At 42.2% G+C, this 22,094-nt stretch overlaps 1 protein-coding gene across 1 annotated transcript in view; it reads left to right on the forward strand.

Annotated features, from left to right (window-relative positions):
• ANKUB1 (ankyrin repeat and ubiquitin domain containing 1) overlaps positions 1–22,094 on the forward strand; it is a 36,151-nt gene that overhangs the window by 12,839 nt on the left and 1,218 nt on the right. Inside the window, exons 3-5 of the mRNA XM_045863705.2 lie at positions 4,429–4,645; positions 14,893–15,007; positions 19,516–20,454. Coding sequence (XP_045719661.2) covers positions 4,429–4,645; positions 14,893–15,007; positions 19,516–20,454 — 1,271 coding nt within the window. The remainder of the gene's footprint in view (positions 1–4,428; positions 4,646–14,892; positions 15,008–19,515; positions 20,455–22,094) is intronic.

The following is a 22,094-nucleotide window of genomic DNA, read 5'->3' on the forward strand; positions in this document are numbered from 1 at the left end:
CAAGAACTGGAACAAATAATCCTAAAATTTGTATGGAACCAGAAGAGACCCCAAATAGCCAGAGGAATGTTGAAAAAGAAAACCAAAGCTGGAGGCATCACAATTCCGGACGTCAAGCTCTATTACAAAGCTGTAATCATCAAGACAGTATGGTACTAGCACAAAAACAGACACATAGATCAATGGAAAAGAATAGAGAGCCCAGAAATGGACCTTCAACTCTATGGTCAACTCATCTTCAACAAAGCAGGAAAAAACATCCAATGGAAAAAAGACAGTCTCTTCAACAAATAGTGCTGGGAAAACTGGACAGCCACATGCAGAAAAATGAAACTGGACCATTTCCTTACACCATACACAAAAATAGACTCAAAATGGATGAAAGACCTCAATGTGAGATAGGAATCGATCAAAATCCTTGATGAGAACACAGGCAGCAACCTCTTTGACCTCGGCCACAGCAACTTCTTCCTAGACACATCGCCAAAGGCAAGGGAAACAGAGGCAGAAATGAACTATTGGGACTTCAACAAGATAAAAAGCTTTTGCAGAGCAAAGGAAACAGTCAACAAAACCAAAAGACAACCAACAGAATGGGAGAAGATATTGGCAAATGACATATCAGATAAAGGGCTAGTATCCAAAATTTATAAAGAATTTATCAAACTCAACACCCAAAGAACAAAGAATCCAATCAAGAAATGGGCAGAAGACATGAACAGACATTTCTGCAAAGAAGACATCCAAATGGTCAACAGACACGTGACAAAGTGCTCAACATCACTTGGCATCAGGAAAATACAAATCAAAACCATAATGAGATACCACCTCACACCAGTCAGAATGGCTAAAATTAACAAGTCAGGAAATGACAGATGTTGGCGAGGATGTAGAGAAAGGGGAACCCTCCTACATGGTTGGTGGGATTGCAAGCTGGTACAGCCACTCCGAAAAATTGTATGGAGGTTCCTCAAAAAGTTGAAAATAGAGCTACCCTATGATCCAGCAATTGCACTACTGGGTCTTTGCCCCAAAGATACAAATATAGTGATCCAAAAGGGCACCTGCACCCCAATGTTTATAGCAGCCATGTCCACAATAGCCAAACTATGGAAAGAGCCCAGATGTCCATCAACAGATGAATGGATAAAGAAGATGTGGTATATATATACAATGGAATATGATGCAGCCATTAAAAAAAAACAAAATGAAATCTTGCCATTTGCAATGATGTGGATGGAACTAGAGATGAAATCAGTCAATCAGAGAAAGACAATTATCATATGATCTCACTGATATGAGGAATTTAAGAAACAAGACAGAAGATCATAGGGAAAGGGAGGGAAAAATGAAACAAGACGAAATCAGAGAGGGAGACAAACTATAGGAGACTCTTAATCTCAGGAAAGAAACTGAGGGTTGCTGGAGTAGAGGGGGATTGGGGGATGAGGTGGTGAGGTGATGGACATTGGGAAGGGTATGTGCTATGATGAGCACTGTGTGTTGTGTAGGACTGATGAATCACAGACCTCTACCCCTGAAACAAATGATACATTATATGTTAATAATAAAAAAACCCTCATAAATAACTGTGCTCAAACAATACAATTCAGTCAGAAGCAAAAAAAAAAAAAAAAAGAAAGAAAAAAGAAAAGTAAGACATGTACCTCCTACCATGGTATCTTGGTTTCTTTGTAAAGGGGAAAATCTAATTTTACATATGTTCAACAATGATTTGTGATGGTATTGTTTATTTAATAACATCTGACTTCCTTGAGTGTAACTACCAATGTTCCTTATTTAGAATATTCGAGGAAGGGTATCATATAGAGAGATGCCTTTTCTTATGTACATAAGGTGAGTTGACAATTTGCTGTTAATCCACATCCATCTGCTCCCTCTCCAAATAACCAACATGAAGAAGTGTCTCCAACTGGTGTGCCTCATTAGAACATAAAATGAGTTTTCTCACAAAAATAAGATTTATGAAATGGTGGATAAATAGAGTTAATAGTAGAAAGAGAACTATTTTCAGATACATCATGAATTAAATGGGCCTGGGAAGTTCCTGGGGGCTAAAAAAAAAAAAAAAAAAGAAAGAAAGAAAGAAAGAAAGAACAAACTCTGTAGGTGCTAATTTTCTTGCAATTTAAGAACCTAGCTCCATTAGTAACTAACATATTTTCTTACTTGCACTTTTGATTTTCATCTAAACATTCCTATATATTTTGCAATTCTCCCTTATTACTTGTTTCAGAGTTTTTATGTATACCTAGGTCATAGATGCTTATGTTTATTCTTATTCTGAGAAGCTCCTTTTTAACTTACTCTTCTAACATCATGTAGTTTCTAGTTCGCTATGAAGAGTGACTTGGGCCTTTGTTACTTTGTTTGCACATTACACATTTAATTTTAAGTATGAATTAGTATCCGTACCAAGGGCTAACAAGAAATCAGAGTAACCATAAAAGAAATAAGGAAAAGCTTTTGCCTAAAATATAATTTGTCTCTCTTCCCCCCCCATCTTTTTATTTAGTTTTCATAGGAATTTCTTCCTGCCTATAAATATCACATAGATTAGGTTGGACTTTAATGGAGCCATAGGAAAGCATAAGCAGGTTGAAAGGGAAAGGGTAAATCCTATGTCCTTTCAATTTTTATTGCATGGGTTTATGAGAAGCTGTTGAGAAAAACTGTCCTAAGCAGTTTGAACTCAGGAAGCAGAGGGTCGGAACCTGCTTTTGGTGATTTGAGTCACTGAAGTGGGCCCCAGATCAAAGCACTGCAGTCTAATCGTTCAGCAATAACATTCATTACTCTTTAAAGGCTCTTTCAAAGAGATCTGCGTGTTGATTATGTTACAGCAATGTGTGATCTGGGAGAGGGGAATGAAGTAATGTATTATAAGCCTGAAGCAGGGGGGCGCCTGGGTGGCTCAGTTGGTTAAGCGACTGCCTTCGGCTCAGGTCATGATCCTGGAGTCCCGGGATCAAGTCCCAGGATCGAGTCCCGCATCAGGCTCCCTGCTCAGCGGGGAGTCTGCTCCTCCCTCTCCCACTCCCCCCTCTTGTGCTCTCTCACTCTCTCTCTCTCTCTCTCAAATAAATAAATAAATAAATAAAATCTTTAAAAAAAATAAATAAATAAGCCTGAAGCAGGGAGGGGAATCTGGAGGCAAATTTTTTTTTTTAAGTTTTTCTTTCTTTCTTTTTTTTTTTTAAGATTTTATTTATTTATATGACAGAGAGAGATAGTGAGAGAGGGAACACAAGCAGGGGGAGTGGGAGAGGTAGAAGCAAGCTTCCCGCAGAGCAGGGAGCCCGATGCGGGGCTCGATCCCAGGACCTCGGGACCACGACCGGAGACTAAGGCAGACGCTTAACAACTGAGCCACCCAGGCCCCTGGAGGCAAATTTTGATAGGAGAAGGGGAGGACTGAACAGGGCTGAACAAGAGAGCAATGACTGGCTGGAGCCCCCTTGACAAACCCATGCCCACTTGTCAGTTTGCTTAAGGCTCCTCTCCAAGACTCCCACGTTACAGTGGTTACAGTGACGGCACGCTGCACCCTCACACCTGCCAAGCCGACAAGAGGCCACTGAAGACAAACATGATTGTCCTGAAACCAATAAAGAGGAAGAAAAGCCAGCTTCATTTTTTGGTTTGAAAACTGAAAATGTTAATAGTCTTCTCTCTGCCCCCTTCCCATTTTCCCAGTTTGCTGTGTTTTTAGTTTTGGTTTGGCTTGATTCTTCTGTTGTTAACAGGAGGATTAATATTTTTCCCAAACTTTCCATCTTAACTCGACTTGAGATATATCAGTTCCACTTGCTTTCCTACTTAGATTGCAAAAGAAAAAAAAAAAGGAAACTTTTTGTCACTTATATTTAGAACTTCCTTTTTTAAACAGTAAAAATACATGTTTTTTTAAAGTCAAACCATACAGACAATGAAAAGCATAAAACGATAAGCAAAACATCCCCCCACCTTGAACTGCGTTCCACTCCCCAGAGATAAACTCTCAGAAAGGATTTTAAAAATTGACTGAAGATTTAGAAACCATAGTACTTCCAAACCAAGTACATGCTGGTAGAGTTGTTTCTCAACTAACACCTCCAGAAGTGCAGCTTGGATATAATTATCAACATTCCTCTTGTGTTTCTGGTCTGTAGACTAAGAATAAGGGTCGCAAAACCCTGCCAAGCCTCCTTCATTTTACTCAAAGCAGGAGATTTCCTCAATAGTCTCAGGACAGATGAACAGGAGTCAGACCAGAAGTCAGGGAACTTAACTGGCCTTCGCTTTCATCCTTAGCACCCATGTCATGGGAGTAAGAGGCACTCAGAGCCACGCTCCAAAATGTTTCTCCCTCGTTCCAGCCCCCAGACAATGTTTATTCCCGAGTTTCCTCCTTTTCTTTTCCCTTAGGAAGAAGACAAGCCAACTCTCTATGTGTTTAATGCTGTGACCCAAGAGACAATGCCAATGATGGAGAACATTTCCCTTCTTGGTAAAAAAGTGTCTGATCTGAGAACCCTGGTAGCTCTGAGATGTGGCTTCCCTGTGAGTGTTTTCTGCCTCCGGACCCCAGAGGGACTGGAGATGTATGACTGCAACACCCTGAGGGACTACCAAACAGACATCGGTACTGCCCACGATATTCAATACTGGCTACTGCTCAGCACTATGGTTCTTTTTTTTTTTTTTTAAGATTTTATTTATTTATTTGCTAGAGAGACACATAGCGAGAGAGGGAACACAAGAAGGGGGAGTGGGAGAGGGAGAAGCAGGCTTCCCGCGGAGCAGAGAGCCCGATGCAGGGCTCAACCCCAGGACCCTGGGATCATGACCTGAGCCGAAGGCAGACGCTTAACGACTGAGCCACCCAGGCACCCCGCACTACGGTTCTTTGTTACCAGATTGGCAACAAATGGAGGAGTTCTTTCCAAACTAAAACTTCTGTAACCTCACTGGGGATGTAAATTATCAACACCCCTCTCTGGTATCTAGGTCTATAGACTAAAAAATAAGAAATGCCCCATGGACCTGCCATGTCTTGTTCTCTACTCAAAGCAGGATAACTTGTTAATATCCTCAGACTAGAAGAGCAAGACTCAGACCAGTTTATATTTTTCCCTTTCAAAATATATTTCAAGAATACATAGAAGCAAGTTCAAGTACACATTCTTTTTCTTCCTTTTAACACAGTGGTAGCATATGATACACAATGTCCTGAGCTTACTTTATGTAATCTCATTTTAAAATACTGTCGGTTATATTAATATTTTAAATAGTGTGAAGCGGATACTGTGCAGTATCCCTGATGGATAGATTAGTGAGCTGGCATTCATCTCTGATGGACAGATTACAACCTTTCTTTAAATATTATACTTCCAGGTTGTGTCTGCTGTAGCCATACACCATTAAGACAAACTCAAAAGACTGTCAGATTGTTTTAACCCTATTGGAAAATAGTTCAAACCTCATAGAGATTCTTGCTTGAGGTGAATGAATCTTTGCCGACAATCAGCAGACCCTTATCTATGTGCTGTCACATTTGTTGCAATGGAATATGAGTTCTCCCAATTTATAGTAGGGCTTTGTAAACATCCCTGAATTAAGCAGTTTTGCTTTTTACAACTGCTAAGTTTGCATTTATTGTTACTTCTCCTGACTATTATATTTGCTTATTCTTTCATGGTATTTTTAATTGAGGCTCTCAAAACTTTGACATTATTTATCATACCTGTTTTTTTGTTTTGTTTTGTTTTAAAGATTTTATTTATTTATTTGACAGAGAGAGACAGGAGAGAGGGAACACAGCAGGGGGAGTGGGAAAGGGAGAAGCAGGCCTCCCGCAGAGCAGGGAGCCTGATGTGGGGCTTGATCCCAGGACCCCGGGATCATGACCTAAGCTGAAGGCAGACGCTTAACAACTGAGCCACCCAGGTGCCCTCATCCCTGTTTTTGATCAAAGGAAGTGATGTTCTAGGATTTGTCCCCAGAGTCCCTCACAGTAAAGCACATACTGCTTTAATGCTTGCCAGGGAATCAGACCTACCCAGAACATGGTGGGGGCTTATGTGAGTAAGGACACACAAGAGGGATTTGTCCCCAAGCAATTTATGATCTAGTTATTTACTGAAACACAAAAGAATACATTAAAAAAATTAGGGTGACTGCACTTTAGGCCTATGCTGCTCAGATCATGATGTAACAGTTTAGAGCTAGAGCTAGAAGAGAATTTAGAAATGGCTTGGCCCAATCCCAAATTTTTACAGATTTAAAGAAAGCAAAAATGTTCCAGATAGTTAAGGGTATGTGAAGGACAATACACAGGCCTCCTAAAATGACCCTCTAGGAATGAGGGTTTTCAAATGTCAGGTCAGGGGCTCAAGCATGACCAGAGTAGACTGCTTTGGCCACCATAAGAACACAGGGCATAGGAGGAGAGGCAAGAAAAGAAGAGCCTCAAAGAGAAGGGAGGAAAAGTCTTTGATTGGCTTCATATCTTCGCCTAAAGCATCCCTAGCATTCCTCAAGCAGCCAGCCCACCTTTTTTTTTTTTTTTAAGATTTTACTTATTTATTTATTAGAGAGAGAGAGAGAGAGAGGAAGTGTGGGAAGGGACAGGGGTTCTATCCCAGAACCCTGAGATCATGACTCGAGCAGATGGCAGATGCTTAACTGAGCCACCCAGGTGCCCCAACCCACCTTTTTTTAACTAGAGGGTAAAGAACTTCTTGATTAGCCTATCTTCCAAGTTCTCCCCTTCCCAGTCAATAAGTCATCCCTGATGCTTTCAGGAGTTGAATCTTGACGCCTTTCCAAAGGCAGTGGAAAATCAGAAGGTCTTTGAGAAGCAGTCAAGTTCACATTAAAAATCAAGGACTTATGTAGCTCAATTAGTCACTGGACATATCAGCTCATATAAAAACACAGATCTGCCTCTGCACTCTGAGCATTCATAATAAAGTGGTAGAAATAAGACATGCACATATACTTAGTTATAGTAGTAAGTCAGCTCAATGTAGGCTGAAGGGCTTAAGGAAGGTATTCTGGAGAATGCTGGGTGTGAGCACACAAAGATGCGGGAAATATGGAAATTTGAAAGGGAAGACATTGCAGGCTTCTAGGCCAGGAGAAAAACACAAACTACAGGTTCATGAATATGGGCTTACTCCAGGGAAGACAAATAGCAGGAGACTTCTGAAAAGTGGAGGAGCCTCACTGAGGCCAATCGGAAACACAACTGGGGTCAGATTGAGAAGGGTCTTAGGGCTGAGGCAACAGAGCACAGGATTCATATGCTCACAACCAGAGCCATGTACATTCTGGAACAGAAGTGTTTTAACAGAAGTTTAATCTGGAAGCAAGCAGCATGAAATACAGAAAGGAGTGAGGGGGAGAAGCAAGGTGATATGCCAACAGGCACTTTTGAGAATCCCAGTATTAACTAATTCCACTAGCAATAGAAGAGAGAGACAAATCTGAGAAACCCAGAAAGTAGAGACAGGATGTCAGGCTGAATCACATTTAAGAAGAGGGAAGCACCAAGGCTCTGACACTAGGACTGTGGTGGTGAAATTGGGAAAAGGAGCTTATGCTTTGGGTACTAAACTTTAGATATAAAGAAATGCAGAGAGTATATATTTTTTTTCCCCTAAAAGTTACCCTGCTAATTAGTGGCAAAGCTGTAAGTCCAACTGACATCTTCCGATCCTCCTCCATGACAAACGTGGAGTGAGGGCTTAGTGATGGGTCTGGTTAGCAGATATTGCTGTAGGCACCCCGCCATGGAGTCAGGGAAGTAAGCCCTGTTAGAGGTGCTTTCCTTAGAGAGTATATACAGAGAGGAACATGTCAAGGGCCAAGGGCCAGTAGTCAGGACATGCTGAAGTCAGGGCAAATAGATAGAATAGGAGTCAGAAACTTAGACATGCAAAGCTGTCAGAGGTGGGAGGAAAAGTGGGACTTTCATTGTCCCAGATGACAGAAACTGTTTTTAGGGTGCTGGTAAAAGGCCAAAGACAATGTCTGAGAAAAACCTTTTGATTTGGCCTAAAGGTCATTGGTGAACCCAGATAGAGCAGTTTTAATAAAGTAGATGGAGACAGAAAGATTGCAGGGATTAAGAAGATAAGTAGTAAGAGGATAAAGGGATTTTTTGGTGATAGAATATTTAATGATTAAGTTATCAAGAACTTATCAAAGCTAAACATTCCCTAATATATGTGATTTTGTGACCTGAGGCTTAGTGGCACATCATATAGGTCCAACACACACACACACACACACACACACATGCACACCTTTTCTCGTACCACTGTATATAGGACAAATATTCATTTTAGCCTCATTTCTAGTTCTTAAATCTCTATCCTGACTTTCGCTTTCCTCTTGCTTATCTACCTACATGCTTGTCTGCTAATTACTCTGTCTATATTTTCTATATGCTTAAAAACTGACATTAATCCCTTCTGGAATAAGGTGTGCATAATGAATGAATGAATGAATCCCTTTCCTTTACAGAATGCTGTCATTGGTATATGCCAATGGTAAATGCCTCACGGCATGTATTCATGGCCAGAATGAGCAATCACATCTGAGAGACTATTCCAGGAGCAGAGTCCTGGCAGTTCAGACCCTGAAATCTCAGCTGGCTCCAAGGCCCCTCTACCAACCTTTAGACCCCTTCGAGATCTACCATGTTATTTTAATTCCTTTTACAAGTGAGAAAACAGGCTCAGAGAAGTGACCTGCTCAAGGTCATATTGCCAAGAAATGGTAATCACACACTCAGGATTGGGTTCTTTCCAACAATTTATACTGCCAACCCAGAATGCTTTTATCGATATCTACTTTTATTGGTACTCTTTAAGTTCTGATCAATGTTTTGTTTCCCATTAGGGGAAACTCAACCCAGAGAAATGATTTCCCTATTCAGGAAGAAAAAATCTCAAATCAGATAGGCAGATATTGACCTCAAAGTAAGTATCCCCCCACCAGGGATACAAGGACCACATGGGTAGAGGTTGGAGACAATTCCCTAGAATGGGTGTTGTTGCTCATACCTGCTTTCCTGCATGGCTTGGCACGGTGATGGGTTTGCAAGTAGAAAGTGAGCAGATCCAGGTTTTGTAGATATATACAATCTTTAAAAAAAAATCCAAAATTAAGAATAGAGAATTTAAAAACTCATGTAGTGAAAGGCCCTAAAGTTTAAGTCTCATTAGTTTTACTTCCCTTTCAGTTTTAGATTTTAGTTGTATTTTCTGCAGCAATGTAGCATTTTCCAAGTAAATTTCCATTTTCCAACAGAATTCCTAAGCTTACAAAGGAATTTAACATGTGACAAAAGAGGCATTACAAACCAATTGGGATGGAAGGATTATCCAGTAAATGGTGCTGGTTAACTTGCTTAGAAGTTCTCTGGATAAGGTACCTGGGTTGCTCAGTCAGTTAAGCAACTGCCTTTGGCTCAGGTCATGATCCCAGGGTCCTGGGATCAAGTCCCCCATCAGGCTCCTTGCTCATTGGGGAGCCTTCTTCTCCCTCTGCCCCTTCCCCTGCTTGTGCTCATTCTCTTTCTCCCTCTCTCTCACAAAAATAAATAAAATCTTTAAAAATAAAAAAAAAAGAAATGAAGTTCTCTGGATATTCAAAAGTTGAGCATTAAGAGAAAAACCAGCCATTGTTACCTTTGTTCTTTGAGAAATTAGGACTGCTTCATTGCAAGGAACTGAAATTGATAATTACAAAACCTGTAACAATTGCTCCCAGATAGGGAATTAAAGCAGAATAAAATACAGAGCTCGAGGGAGGTGTCCTCCTGCTGATGTGGATTTGAATCATATAGGCTTCTCTGGTGTTTTCAAAATCAGGGTTCATCAACAGTGGACAGGTTGAGCTAGGAAGAGCTGAGATCCTGAGACTAGACAACCACTTAGGGAAGGGCAGATGGGCCAGGAAGAGGGAAGTTAGTCTCAAGTAAGTCCTGCCGGTGGGAGCCCTGGGATAGGCAGGCAGATCACTCTGCAACTAGATGCAGGAAGGCAGAAGTTGACCTCAGAGAGACCTAGCAGGGACCTGGTGGGTGAATGAACCATAGCAGAGCATCAAGGTAGCGAATGAATAAATAAATGAATGACACAAGAGGTGAAAAACTAGACAAGCTGGTTGTTGACATCAGAGGCTCTGGCAACATGTAACAGAAATCTAACCCCAGAGATTGGGGTTCAGAGTAGGAACTTCAGTTCTAGGCTCAGAGACAGATGGACCTCAGTTCTAAAACCCAAAAGGTAGGGTAGGATATAGGCACTCATGTTCTGGGGCACAAGGTGGGAGCTTGGTCAGGAGGAACAGGGCAAGTTATTAGAACTGAGACAATATCCACACAGGATGAACAGGAACACCAACTTCCCACCTGAGTCTGGAATCTTAACATATTCCCTCTTACTGGAATTAAGATTATTCTCTGGGCCTCAAGCTTGGCTGGTTCTTCAAAATGGAGGCTGTGTGGCCTCAGCTGTGGAGGACCAAGGAGGCAGGGATACAGTGCCAAGCAAGCTTTTTAATACTCATCTATGGGTAATTTTTATAGTAAACTACAAACATAGCAAATCATTTAAGTCAGGAGATGAAATAAATGCAATTTGAACAGTGTTTAAAGTCCCTTGTTTTCAATGTTACCCATAGGAATCAAACCTTTAAATAAGAAAATTAAGTGCAGCAAGAAGCTGGGCGCCTGGGTGGCTCAGTTGGTTAAGCGACTGCCTTCGGCTCAGGTCATGATCCTGGAGTCCCAGGATCGAGTCCCGCATCGGGCTCCCTGCTCAGCGGGGAGTCTGCTTCTCCCTCTCCCGCTCCCCCCTCTTGTGCTCTTTCTCTCTCTCACTCTCTCTCTCAAATAAATAAATAAAATCTTTAAAAAAAAAAAGTACAGCAAGAAGCTTTAGAGAAATGAAATCTATGGTGTCAAGGATGATAAATACCAGTAAGTATTTATTATGAACCTATTATGTGTCTGAATCTGAGGATATGTATGGATAAGCAAAGTCATGAATATACCCCCAGGTCCTACTGCCAATGTCATCATACTGATTCAAAGGCAGCCAGCAAATCTACAGATTGTCCAATGACATCAGTCAATTAAATTCTTGTTCAGAGACAAAGGTAACTTAGAGGACAGGAATGTAGGCACAAGAGCCAGATTGCCTAGGTACAACTCCTGATTCTACTACTTACTGGGTATGTAAAACCCAGGCAAGTTACTTAATCTCATAGTGCCTCAGTTTCCTCAACTGTCAAATGGAGAGAATAATACAAACCACACTTAGGATTGTCGTAAATTTTAAATTAGCTTATTCATGTAAAGTACTTAGAATAATGTTGAGCATATAATAAGCATTCAGTGAATATTAGCTATTCATACTCAATATATATATATTTTTAAAGATTTTATTTATTTTTTAGAGAGCGAGCGAGAGAGAAACAGCATGAGAGGGGAGAGGGTCAGAGGGAGAAGCAGGCTCCCCGCTGAGCCGGGAGCCCAATGTGGGACTCGATCCCAGGACCCTGGGATCATGACCTGAGCCAAAGGCAGACGCTTAACCATCTGAGCCACCCAGGCGCCCCATACTCAATATATTATTATTATTAATTATCATTAGTCTTGTGAATTCAAACTGGGAAATACAGAGAGACAAAACTGGTTACCAGTATGGGCAGAAAATGTATGGTGCCATGAAGAAAGGTTGGGTCGTGGCCAGAGCGATGTTGCATGCAGACCTCAGTTACGGTAGGACAGAACCTGTAAGGGAGCCACAGGGCAGCCTGTCAACAGAGAAAGGGAGAAGACACAGAGATATAGAGGGCTTGAGAGAGAGAGAGATCCTGGAGCCCATGGGAGAGAAGGGGAGTGGCCCATCTTGAGAGGTGCTTTTGTTCCTAATGTACAACAGATCTGGCCATTGTCTCAGTATAATAAATCCCATTTTCTTGAGGGCCTCCTTGCAACCCAAAAGCATAACTAGAACAGAGCCCCCAGACTGGATGAGACATGATGCTTGGGCTCAAAGAGTTCTCCATTAGTGTTTACAAACTAGCAATTCCAAAGCAGAAAGGTACTTTCCTATTTTTTTTTTTTTTAAGATTTTTATTTATTTGACACAGAGAGAGAGAGAGAAAGCACAAGCAGGGGGAGCGGCAGGCAGATGGCATAGGAGAAGCAGGCTCCCCATGGAGTCAGGATCCCAATGCCGGGCTCAATCCCAGGACCCTGGGATCATGACTTGAGCCTGAGGCAGACGCTTAACCAGCTGAGCCACCTAGGCACCCCTAGAAATGTATTTTCAATGATAAAGAGTTTCAACATACATTATGGTAGCCAGTTGAGCGATCCTTCTAACTATTTGCAGAGGTGAGACAATGACATATTTAAGAAGAGCTTCCCGGAGGAGGTGATACCAGTTTATGCTGCATCATAAACTACTGGTAGGAGCGTGTGGGGAAGAATCACAAGAATTCAGACACCAAAAGAGCAGCAAAAGAAGAAGCTCCAAGGCCAGAAATAGCCTGATGTGCACACAGAAGTGCAGGACAGCCTCCTGGGCTGCTAAGGGTGAGGAGGGCAGTACGTGTCCAAAATGGATTTGGGGACTAGGGTAGAATTTCATTCAAGAAATATTTACTGATATCTACCATGAGCCAGGCACCACTGAGGAAAGTGGGCATAACAGCGTGAGCAAGGGGGCACCTGGGTGGCTCAGTCGGTTGGGTGTCTGCCTTCGGCTCGGGTCATGATCCCAGGGTCCTGGGATCGAGTCCTGCATCGGGCTCCCTGCTCCACGGGAAGCCTGCTTCTCCTTCTCCCACTCCACCTGCTTGTGGTTCCTCTCTCACTGTCTCTCTCTCTGTCAAATAAATAAATCTTAAAAAAACAAAACAAAACAGTGTGAGCAAGAATAGCAAGATATCCTACCCTCTTGAAGCTTGCAGCTCAGTGGGAAACATAAGCATCATTAAGGAAACAGAAAAACAGTGAATTTTAAATAGAAATAAGAACTCTAAAGCAAAAAAAAAAAAAAACCAGGATATAGTAACAGAGAGTATGTGGTAATGTGGTGGGGGAAGGCTGTTTTAGATGGTTACCCAGAGGAGGAGATGACATTTGAGCAGAGACCAGAATAAAGATGTGGGGAGGCTGGTGGGAGCTTCCAGAAGTAGATTTATGTGAAAGATCATGGAGGCCTGAAATAGGGTGGAGCTAGTAAGACGGAGGAAAGGAAATGGTTCTTAAACCTTCATCAGATAAACTTTACAGGCCTTAGCTATTGTACAGATGTAGGGCATGAGAATGGGAAGGACGAGGACCAACTCCTAAATGTCTAGTTGAGGTAATAAGGAAGATAGTGGTGCTACCACCTGAGATGAAGAATGACGAGTTGTCTTTCAGAACAATGGGGTCATAGTGCAATCCCTTAGATGGTGATGTCCCAGCAGGGGGAATCTGGAGCTGGAGCAGAAGCCTGGTGTGGAGGTTTGGACTTGGGAATGAATGCCACGTGGGTGGTCAGTGAAGCCAGTAGGGTCACTGAGATTGCCTGTTAGTCAGCCAACAAGTATTTAATGAGCATGCACCAAGTGCCAGGTTGTGTGGCAAGTCTTGAAGGAGCTTTCTTTTCAGTGGGGACATGAAAAAAAAGTCTCCAAACAAGAAAAATGATTTCAAATACTGATGATAGGAGCTATGAAGAAGTTAAAATTAGGTCATAGGATAAAAAATAATGCAGTTGGGGAAGGCAGTGGGGGCCAAGAGGGTCCTCTATGAGGACATGATGCTTGAATTGAAAACTGAATAAAGACACTGTCCTGTGAAAATCTGGAATAACACTCTTTGAAGCAAAAGAAATTATATCCTTAGGTCTTGAGATGGAGTGGACTTGGCGTATCTGAAGGCCAGGCAAAAGGTCAAAGTGGCTGGAACGGAGGGAGTGAGGCAGGCTGGAGGGAGATGAGAGATGAGGGAAGGCCAGATAGGAAGGAGACTGGGTTTTATCCTGAGGGAATGTGTAAAGAGAAGAGAAGGCTGAAGAAAGAAGACTCCTGAAAAACACCACCCAGAAGAAGAAAGGGAATGTGGTGCCACAGAGAGTAGACCAGGAGAGGGTAAGTGACAAATTCTCCAGCAGCAATGAACATATTACTTTTGTGTAATTACACAGAATGGCTATTCTGCGATGGATAAAATGAAAGGATCAGGGGTACCTGGGTGGCTCGGTCAGTTAAGCATCTGCCTTCAGCTCAGGTCATGATCCCAGGGTCCTGGGATTAAGCCCTACATTGGGCTCCCTGCTCCTTGGGGAGTCTGCTTCTCCCTCTGCCTCTGCCTGCTGCTCCCCACTGCTGTGCTCTCTCTCTCTCTCTCTCTGTCAAATAAATAAAATCTTTAAAAACAAAAAAACATGAAAGGATCATTCAACTCCACCCACAGCCTGCTTGTGAGCTAAAGGCCCCAAAAGCCCATTAGTCCTGCCACAGTTTCTTTAGTTTCCTCTTCCAGTATAATGGTTTTAGTTTACATGGCGATGTATATATCAGCATGGAATCAATGTCCACAGGACTGTTTTAAGATAACTGTAGAAAACATTTCAGCATTATATGCAATCACCATGCAGATGAGAAAATGGAAGTGCACAGAAGCTAAATGGCTTTTCAGGTCAATGCAGGCCTAAGCTGAAAATAGCATCCCTGTATACTTATTCCAAGGTTACTTTTCAGTTTGCATCTAGCTTATGCCTCTGCTTGGAAAAAAGCTATCCTTAGAAGTTTTATGGATTGCCAAACCACAGTGATGGACTGGAACCATTAACGGCCTCTCTTGATCCACAGGCACGACACTTCGTTTGGATGTCTGGGATGGATGGAAGGAATTTTTGATGGGTTGTCTTCTGGGACAAAAACTTAAAGTCCAATGCTATTTATCGACTGAAGGACCAGTACTCAAGTACGGAGATAAAGCAAATGCTAAATTAAGTACTTTTTACTAAACTTCTATAGGACGTTGAGTCTGCAATTCACTCTATAGCTGGGTTGCTGCACCATGCAAGTGCCACTGAGCATGTCTCAACCAGACGTTATTATTGAGATATTTGCTGAGATAAGATGTCAGGATTGTCACCAGGGCCGACAGCCTTTGGTGATGGATTGCAATTCAGGTAGACTTTCCTCAAGAAATGCTATTTAATTGAGTGACTTCAGTTTGGTTTGGAAATCAGACTCTTCACAGCACTTTTAAAGCCTATCAGAATAAGTACCTTGCCACCTTCATATTCAATCATTCTAAAAAGCACTAATTGCTAACTGATTGGCTGAAAATTCTGGCTCCCTCTTCCTAAGCTCCCAAGTAATTTTTCAAATTGCTTTTAGTACAAGGCTTTTGTACATACTTTTGCCATACATGTGTGGCTGGGGCAGTGGGCAGTAGGCTCAGAGTAGCAGGTGGTCATTTTATTTTATTTTTATTTTATTTTGTTAAAGATTTTATTTATTTATTTGACAGAGAGAGACACAGTGAGAGAGGGAACACAAGCAGAGGGGGTGGGAGAGGGAGAAGCAGGCCCCCCGCGGAGCAGGGAGCCCGATGCAGGGCTCGATCCCAGGACCCTGGGATCATGACCTGAGCCAAAGGCAGACACTTAATGACTGAGGCACCCAGGCACCCTGCAGGTGGTCATTTTAGCATAACTCTGCAGTCAGCAGGGTCCCAAACGTGTAAGCTGCATTACTCTTAAGGTTTTAATTCAGTGGTATTTTCGGACAGTGCTCCCTTCTGGTGATTTAATTATGCTTTACAGAAGCCCACAGACGCACCAAGAGCTCTAAGGGCTCTAAGAAGTGACAGATTAGAGGGGCACCTGGGTGGCTCAGTGGGTTAAACAGCTGCCTTTGGCTCAGGTCATGATCTGAGAGTCCTGGGATCAAGCCCCGCATTGGGCTCCCCGCTCAGTGGAGAGCCTGCCTCTCCCTCAGCTCCCCCCGGCTTGTGTTCCTCTTGCTGTTTCTTTCTGTCAAATACATAAATAAATAAAATCTTAAAAAAAAATAGGGGTGCCTGGGTGGCTCAGTTGTTGGGTGTCTGCCTTCGGCTCGGGTCGTGATCCCAGGGTCCTGGGATCGAGTCCCACGTCAGGCTCCCTGCCCAGCGGGAGGCCTGCATCTCCCTCTCCCACTCCCACTGCTTGTGTTCCCTCTCTCACTGTGTCTCTCTCTGTCAGATAAATAAATAAAATCTTTAAAAAATAAAAATAAAAATAAAAAAAGAAGTGACAGATTAGAAAACCAGCTTTTGCAATTTTACATAATATTCAATATTTTAAAGTAATTTCTATTTGGGGATAGTGATAATTCCCTTTTTTCATGCTCTAAATCCAAAGAAATTGCCATGTTGCGTTACTTTTAATAGTGCGTATTTATTGAGTACCTTTTAACATGACACTGTGTTACATGTATTACCTAATCTTATACTTATGACAATTTTACAAGGTAGATACTCTTTTATCATGTTTTACAGATGAGGAAACTGACATTAAGAAATCTGACCAATGTCACACAGCTAGCCAGGTCACAACTGGATATGGAATCCCAGCAATTTAACTCTAATGCTCAGATCCTTAACCATTCCACTTGACTTAACCTTTAGATAAAATCTAAGGAGGGTGAGCAGCAGGGGTGTGCCCACATGCCTGCTTCAGACCCTGTCCCCAACATGCACACATGCACACAGCCCAGCTGACTCAGCTGGGCCACGTGCTTACTCTGCTCTAGGCCTTATCGACTCTGGTGATCAGTTCCCAGCCTGAAATCTCCCTGCCCACACTATCTGTATTTCTCATCATGCTTTAAACACACACACACACACACACACACACACAGAATGGAGAAAGGCACAAAGGGAGGAGGGGAAAAAGAGGGAAAATATGTCTAACAGCTCAGAAAATACACACGAACAAACTAAAAAGCTCCTTTTATTCTGTCACCCAATCAGCAAATACCTATTGAGCATGTACTATGCAAGATCCCAGGAATACAGCAGTAAACAAGATATGGTCCCTGCCTTCAGCAACTTGCAGTCCAGCAGGGGCAACAGAAAACAAGTAACCAATTCCTTCAGAAGCCAAGTTGAAAAATGTTTAGGGGCACAAACTCCAGTGCCTTCTGCCTAGCTTCAAAGCCCCATCCCTAAGTGTTTAGTTGTGTAGACTTGGGCAAGTTATATAATCATCCTGTATCTCAGTTTCCTCTTTGCTAAAAAGAGAATAATAATTGCATCTATCTCATAGGACTGTTTTAGAGGTTGCATGACCTAGTAATCATAGGAATTTAGAAGGGGAGCTGGCACATGGTAAGCAGGACATAAATGTTAGGTGTTGTTGCTGTTACCATTCAGTGTGAAAGTGTTAGGACACGGACATAATGCAAGACGATATGGGAATGTATAGTATGGACAACCAACTAGACTTAGGGGTTCAGGTGAACATCCTGAAAAAAGGCAATTGATGAGATCTAAAGGGTTGGTACTTAGGTAAACGGTAGGGAGGAAAAAAAAAAGATATTTCAAAACAAATGGAACCACATGTACAGAGCCCCAAGGGGCAGGAGAATAGATTCAAGCAACTGAAACAAGTTCCACATGGTAGATCGTAGAGTGAGAGGTAGTGGCTAGAGGCTAGAAGGGTAAGAAGAGCCCAGCTCTTGCAGGTACCCATAGGAATGTAAAGGAATTTGGACTTTATATTTTCAGTGTTGGGAAGATATTGAAGGTAGAGAAAAGCTAGGATGAGATCTGAGTTTTAGAACATTGGCCCTGGTTGCAGTGTGAGCAATAGAGGCAGGCAGGGGACAGGGTGACAGTGAAGAGGTAACAGCGGCCCAAACTAGGCTTATGACAGCATAAGCCACTGTGACAAGATACATTTAGGAAAGAGAATCAGTTAGTCTCAGTTAACAAGAGTGCCTCTAGCTTCCATAACATCGGTGCTAAGGATGAAAGCAAAGGCCAGTTAGTCCACCCAAAGAGGGGCTCTTCTCCCCAAATCAAGAAAACTGATCACATTCAGAGATGCTGATTTGCATTAATGAATTCTGGAAAAAAACTGATGTGTGAACCAAAATGCCAGTGTATTAATGTAATCGCTCTAATTAGTTATAATGTAACCACCACAATTATAATCTAACTGTGGGTCCTGGAGACCCACATGTTCTGGGCAGGTCATCTTCCTTACACAAGAAGCCACGTACACATCACAAGATGGTGTGGTGAGCATGTAATCAGAGAGAGGATAGTCAGTTATATGCAGTGGATTTTGGATGATAGCAGGCAAGCTTGCCTCCATCTCTACGATGGGCTCAGATAGCCGTGCCCAAATATATCCTGCATATATATTACTGTATACCTAGTGGGACCCTGTCTAGGTTTGCCTCCCTAATTCTTAGCCCTCTGAACGGCCTGCACCAGTCATTCAACTTGTGCCTTATGGGGTCTTGTAGGGATAGTAGGAAGGGCAATGTGGCCGTAGTGCAGTGACAGGGAAGGGGGGCCTGTGGGAAGTGGGGCAGGGGCCAGACTGTAAGCCAAAGTGAAGAGTTAGGATTTCAGTTGCAGGGGGAGGTCACTGGAGGGGAGTAAGAGCAGCTCCAGTTAGACTATGGTAGTACTGGCAGGGGCGCAACCTACTGGTTTAGAGGAGAATAGCAGTAGAGACTTTGAGAAGCCCAAAATAAGGACTGTTGTTAGAAAAGACAAAACAAACATACAGAACTTTCGAATTTCTAAAACATACCGGATTTCTTCCAAAACTTTCCCAGTTACTATAAAGCTTGAGGGGTGCCTGGGTGGCTCAGTCATTTAAGGGTCCGACTCTCGATTTCGGCTCAGGGGATGATCTCAGGGTTTTGAGATCAAGTCCTATGTCAGGCTCTGTGCTGGGCTTAAGATTCTCTCTCCCTCCCTTTCTCCCTCCCTTGCTAAAAAAATGTAGATAGATAGCTTGATATTTTTCCTGAGCATCTGAGTCTCTTGAGAAAGAAAACCACTCTAAGAAAAGCACTTTGATACATTTACCTGTGCATAGTGGGATAATGTGGATAAGCAGGACCTGTGCAGTTTATTTTTTTTTTAAACTATTTATTTGAGATAGAGAGAGAACACAAGCAGAGGGGAGGGGCAAAGGCAGAGGGAGAGGGAGAAGCAGACTCCCCGCTGAGCAGGGGGTTCGATCCCAGGACCCTGAGATCATGACCTGAGCTGAAGGCACACGTTTAACCAACTGAGCCGCCCAGGGGCCCCAGGACCTGTGCAGTTTAACCTATATATTACTATTTGCATTTTCTGAAAACATTTTATGTAAAAGTTAGGAAGAAATAAACATTTAGCTAGTATGTTTTGTGGGTATTTAGTGTAACTACATTTATCAGTTTGCTGACTCACTAAACACCCACTCCTACTTATTTCAGGTATCAGAAAAAGGTGGCCCTGTACATCGCCGCCTTTTATGGGTACATTGAGCTCACTGAATGGGCCCTGAAGCAGGGTGTGCGGCCCGAAGAGGCTGTTGGTGTTCACCCCTGTCGAGCATGGTGCCATGAAGCCCTTCATGCAGATGTCTCTAAATGCCCCATTCATGCAGCTGCAGAAGCGGGCCAACTGTTGATTCTGAAGGCCTTTGTCAACTGCAGCGTGCTGTGCCTGGAATGTAAAAATGCAGCGGGACAAACTCCCCTGACTGTTGCATTTAAACACAAGCATAAAGACTGTGTATTATATTTATTGAGTAAAATGTGGTCCACAGTTTCTTTTCCGAAAATTTCAGTCCCCATGAGGATTTATATTAAAATAAAACAGTGGGTCCTCAGAGCTCAGAGTCACAACCTTAATAAAAGCCTGCTTTGTGGAGCAAGGGTCTTTGGGGCAAAAGTTGGAGACACCATGATGGTGGATGGTTTCACCACACCAAAAATGACCTCCAAGAGCTGGAATAAGGCTAGGTACAAGGACTCACAAAGCACTGTGGGCAAGCTACCGCCTCTCAGGGAAGACACTGCAAGCAGGAAACCCGTCAATCCTTTGGCAATTTCACAGCAGGACACAAGACAACAAACCTTGAAATTGCCTCCACTGGTAGATGCAAATACATTCTCTGAATTACAAAGACATCAACAACAGCATCAGAAAAAAATTACTGCCACAGCTAGGAAAAAAGAAAAGCTCATAAAAAATACATATCTCCCCCAAGTCCCCCTCCCCCCAGTTTCCAGAGTGGACTATTCACACCCATCTTTTTACTATGCAACACCCAGAGCTGACTTTTTACTCAAATCCTCCTTGGCGTGTTTCTCAGAGCACAGTGGTAAGACTCCAAGGGAGAACGCCATCTACTGCTTAGCAGTGGCCAGGTAACGTTTTTCTCTTTAAACATACAAGGGCAAACCTTTCATAGGGCAGGTCTAGGTCAGGGAATGGTCCATGAAGCCCTATCATGCCATATAATGTAACACAGGTTGTTCCAATGCATCAGTATCCAGCTTCAAGGACCTCATCTTAGCCTTGTGTCTAGGACCAAATGAACCCATTTTACTGGCCAATCCAATCTGTGTAGTACCTGACTCCTCAAGCTTTCAGAAAGAAAAGAGACACAGTGCAAAGAGTTGTATCAAAAAACAAGGTCTCTTGCTTGTTGTTCTTTTTTTTTTAACTAATAAGAAATTGTTAATTATAATTAAAGGGAGAAGGGGAGGAAACTTGAAATGTGGGAGAGAGGCATCAAAAGTGTCATGGAAGACTGGATGGTGATGAAAGTGGAAGGAGAGAAAAGAACAACCATAAAGACTTCCCTTGACTTACTGAGCAAGATATATTGGTTGGGGAAGATCTATACTGGTCAGTGTGATAGAGTTGATATTAATATTTTAGGTCAGTTTAAAAAGTAATCCATTGTCACATTTAAAGACAAAAACAAGCGTATCAGGAGTGGACTTCTCAGGTATATTCATTTCATAAGATAAACTTTTGCATACTGGTCATCAGATTTCACTGAAAACACAACTCTGATCAGATCTCAGGTCCCATCCATTACTTATGAGGTCTTATTGGGTGCTAATATTACAGTAGAAATATAGATTTATGAGCAGCTTTTCCCTCTACTCAATATAATGAAAAGGAAAGAACAAAACAAGGCTACATTGTTTTCGTTGCCTATCTGTATTGGTCTTTAGTTCAGCTCTACTTTATTTCAGTGAAGCTGTTGCCACCTAGTGGTCACAGTAATTTGGGCTCTAAAACTGGTAAAATTCCGGACAGCACAATGAGGTTGACAGAAGATGAAGAAACTGCTTACCAACTTCAGTCTTTGTAATTTGTGAGATAGCTCTGACTAGAATGTATAAAAAGAGATATTCTAAAATTCTAGAAAAAGACTAAAAAATGATTGGTTGAAAAAATTATATAGCCATCTTAAAATCAGGCTGTAAACATAGGAAACTGATTAGTTTTATCAACAGATGCACATTAGAAATCAAAGGATGCACTTTTGAAATGTTCTAAAGTGCTTATTATGTCACAGTGAAGTGCTAGGCAGAACGCAAACATGCAAAGGTAAAGCAAGGAGTTAATCCAGAACATTAATGATGAATTGGGCAAACTTGGACAGAGTTCAAATATTTGAAACACTAAGGTACTTTAATGCAAGATTGCTTCTCACAGATTTACTGAAAGCCCTTTAAATTTAAAGCACTTTGTCAGACAAAAGGAGCCAGGTAGAAGTGGCAACATGGTCAAGGGCACTGTTTTGTGAAGGAGTCAGAGAGAAATTTAGTTTTCTATGAAGTAAGTGGATCTGCAAAAGGCATTTTAGGAGACAGGGAGAAACTGGCTGAAGATGAGACTGGCAAGGTAAATTGCACCTACACTGAGAAGCATCTTGTGTGCCCAATGGAGAGTCTGCTTCTTAGGAAGTAGGTAGGAAGATCACAGAAGTTGGTTTTTTGTTTTTTTTTTTTAATCAGGCAAGTCACATAATCAGTTTGTGTTTCTTTTT

The sequence above is a fragment of the Mirounga angustirostris genome, unplaced genomic scaffold (assembly GCF_029215605.1).
Source record: "Mirounga angustirostris isolate CCGP_5_RB_7025 unplaced genomic scaffold, mMirAng1.0.hap1 SCAF_1, whole genome shotgun sequence".
Lineage (NCBI taxonomy): Eukaryota > Metazoa > Chordata > Mammalia > Carnivora > Phocidae > Mirounga > Mirounga angustirostris.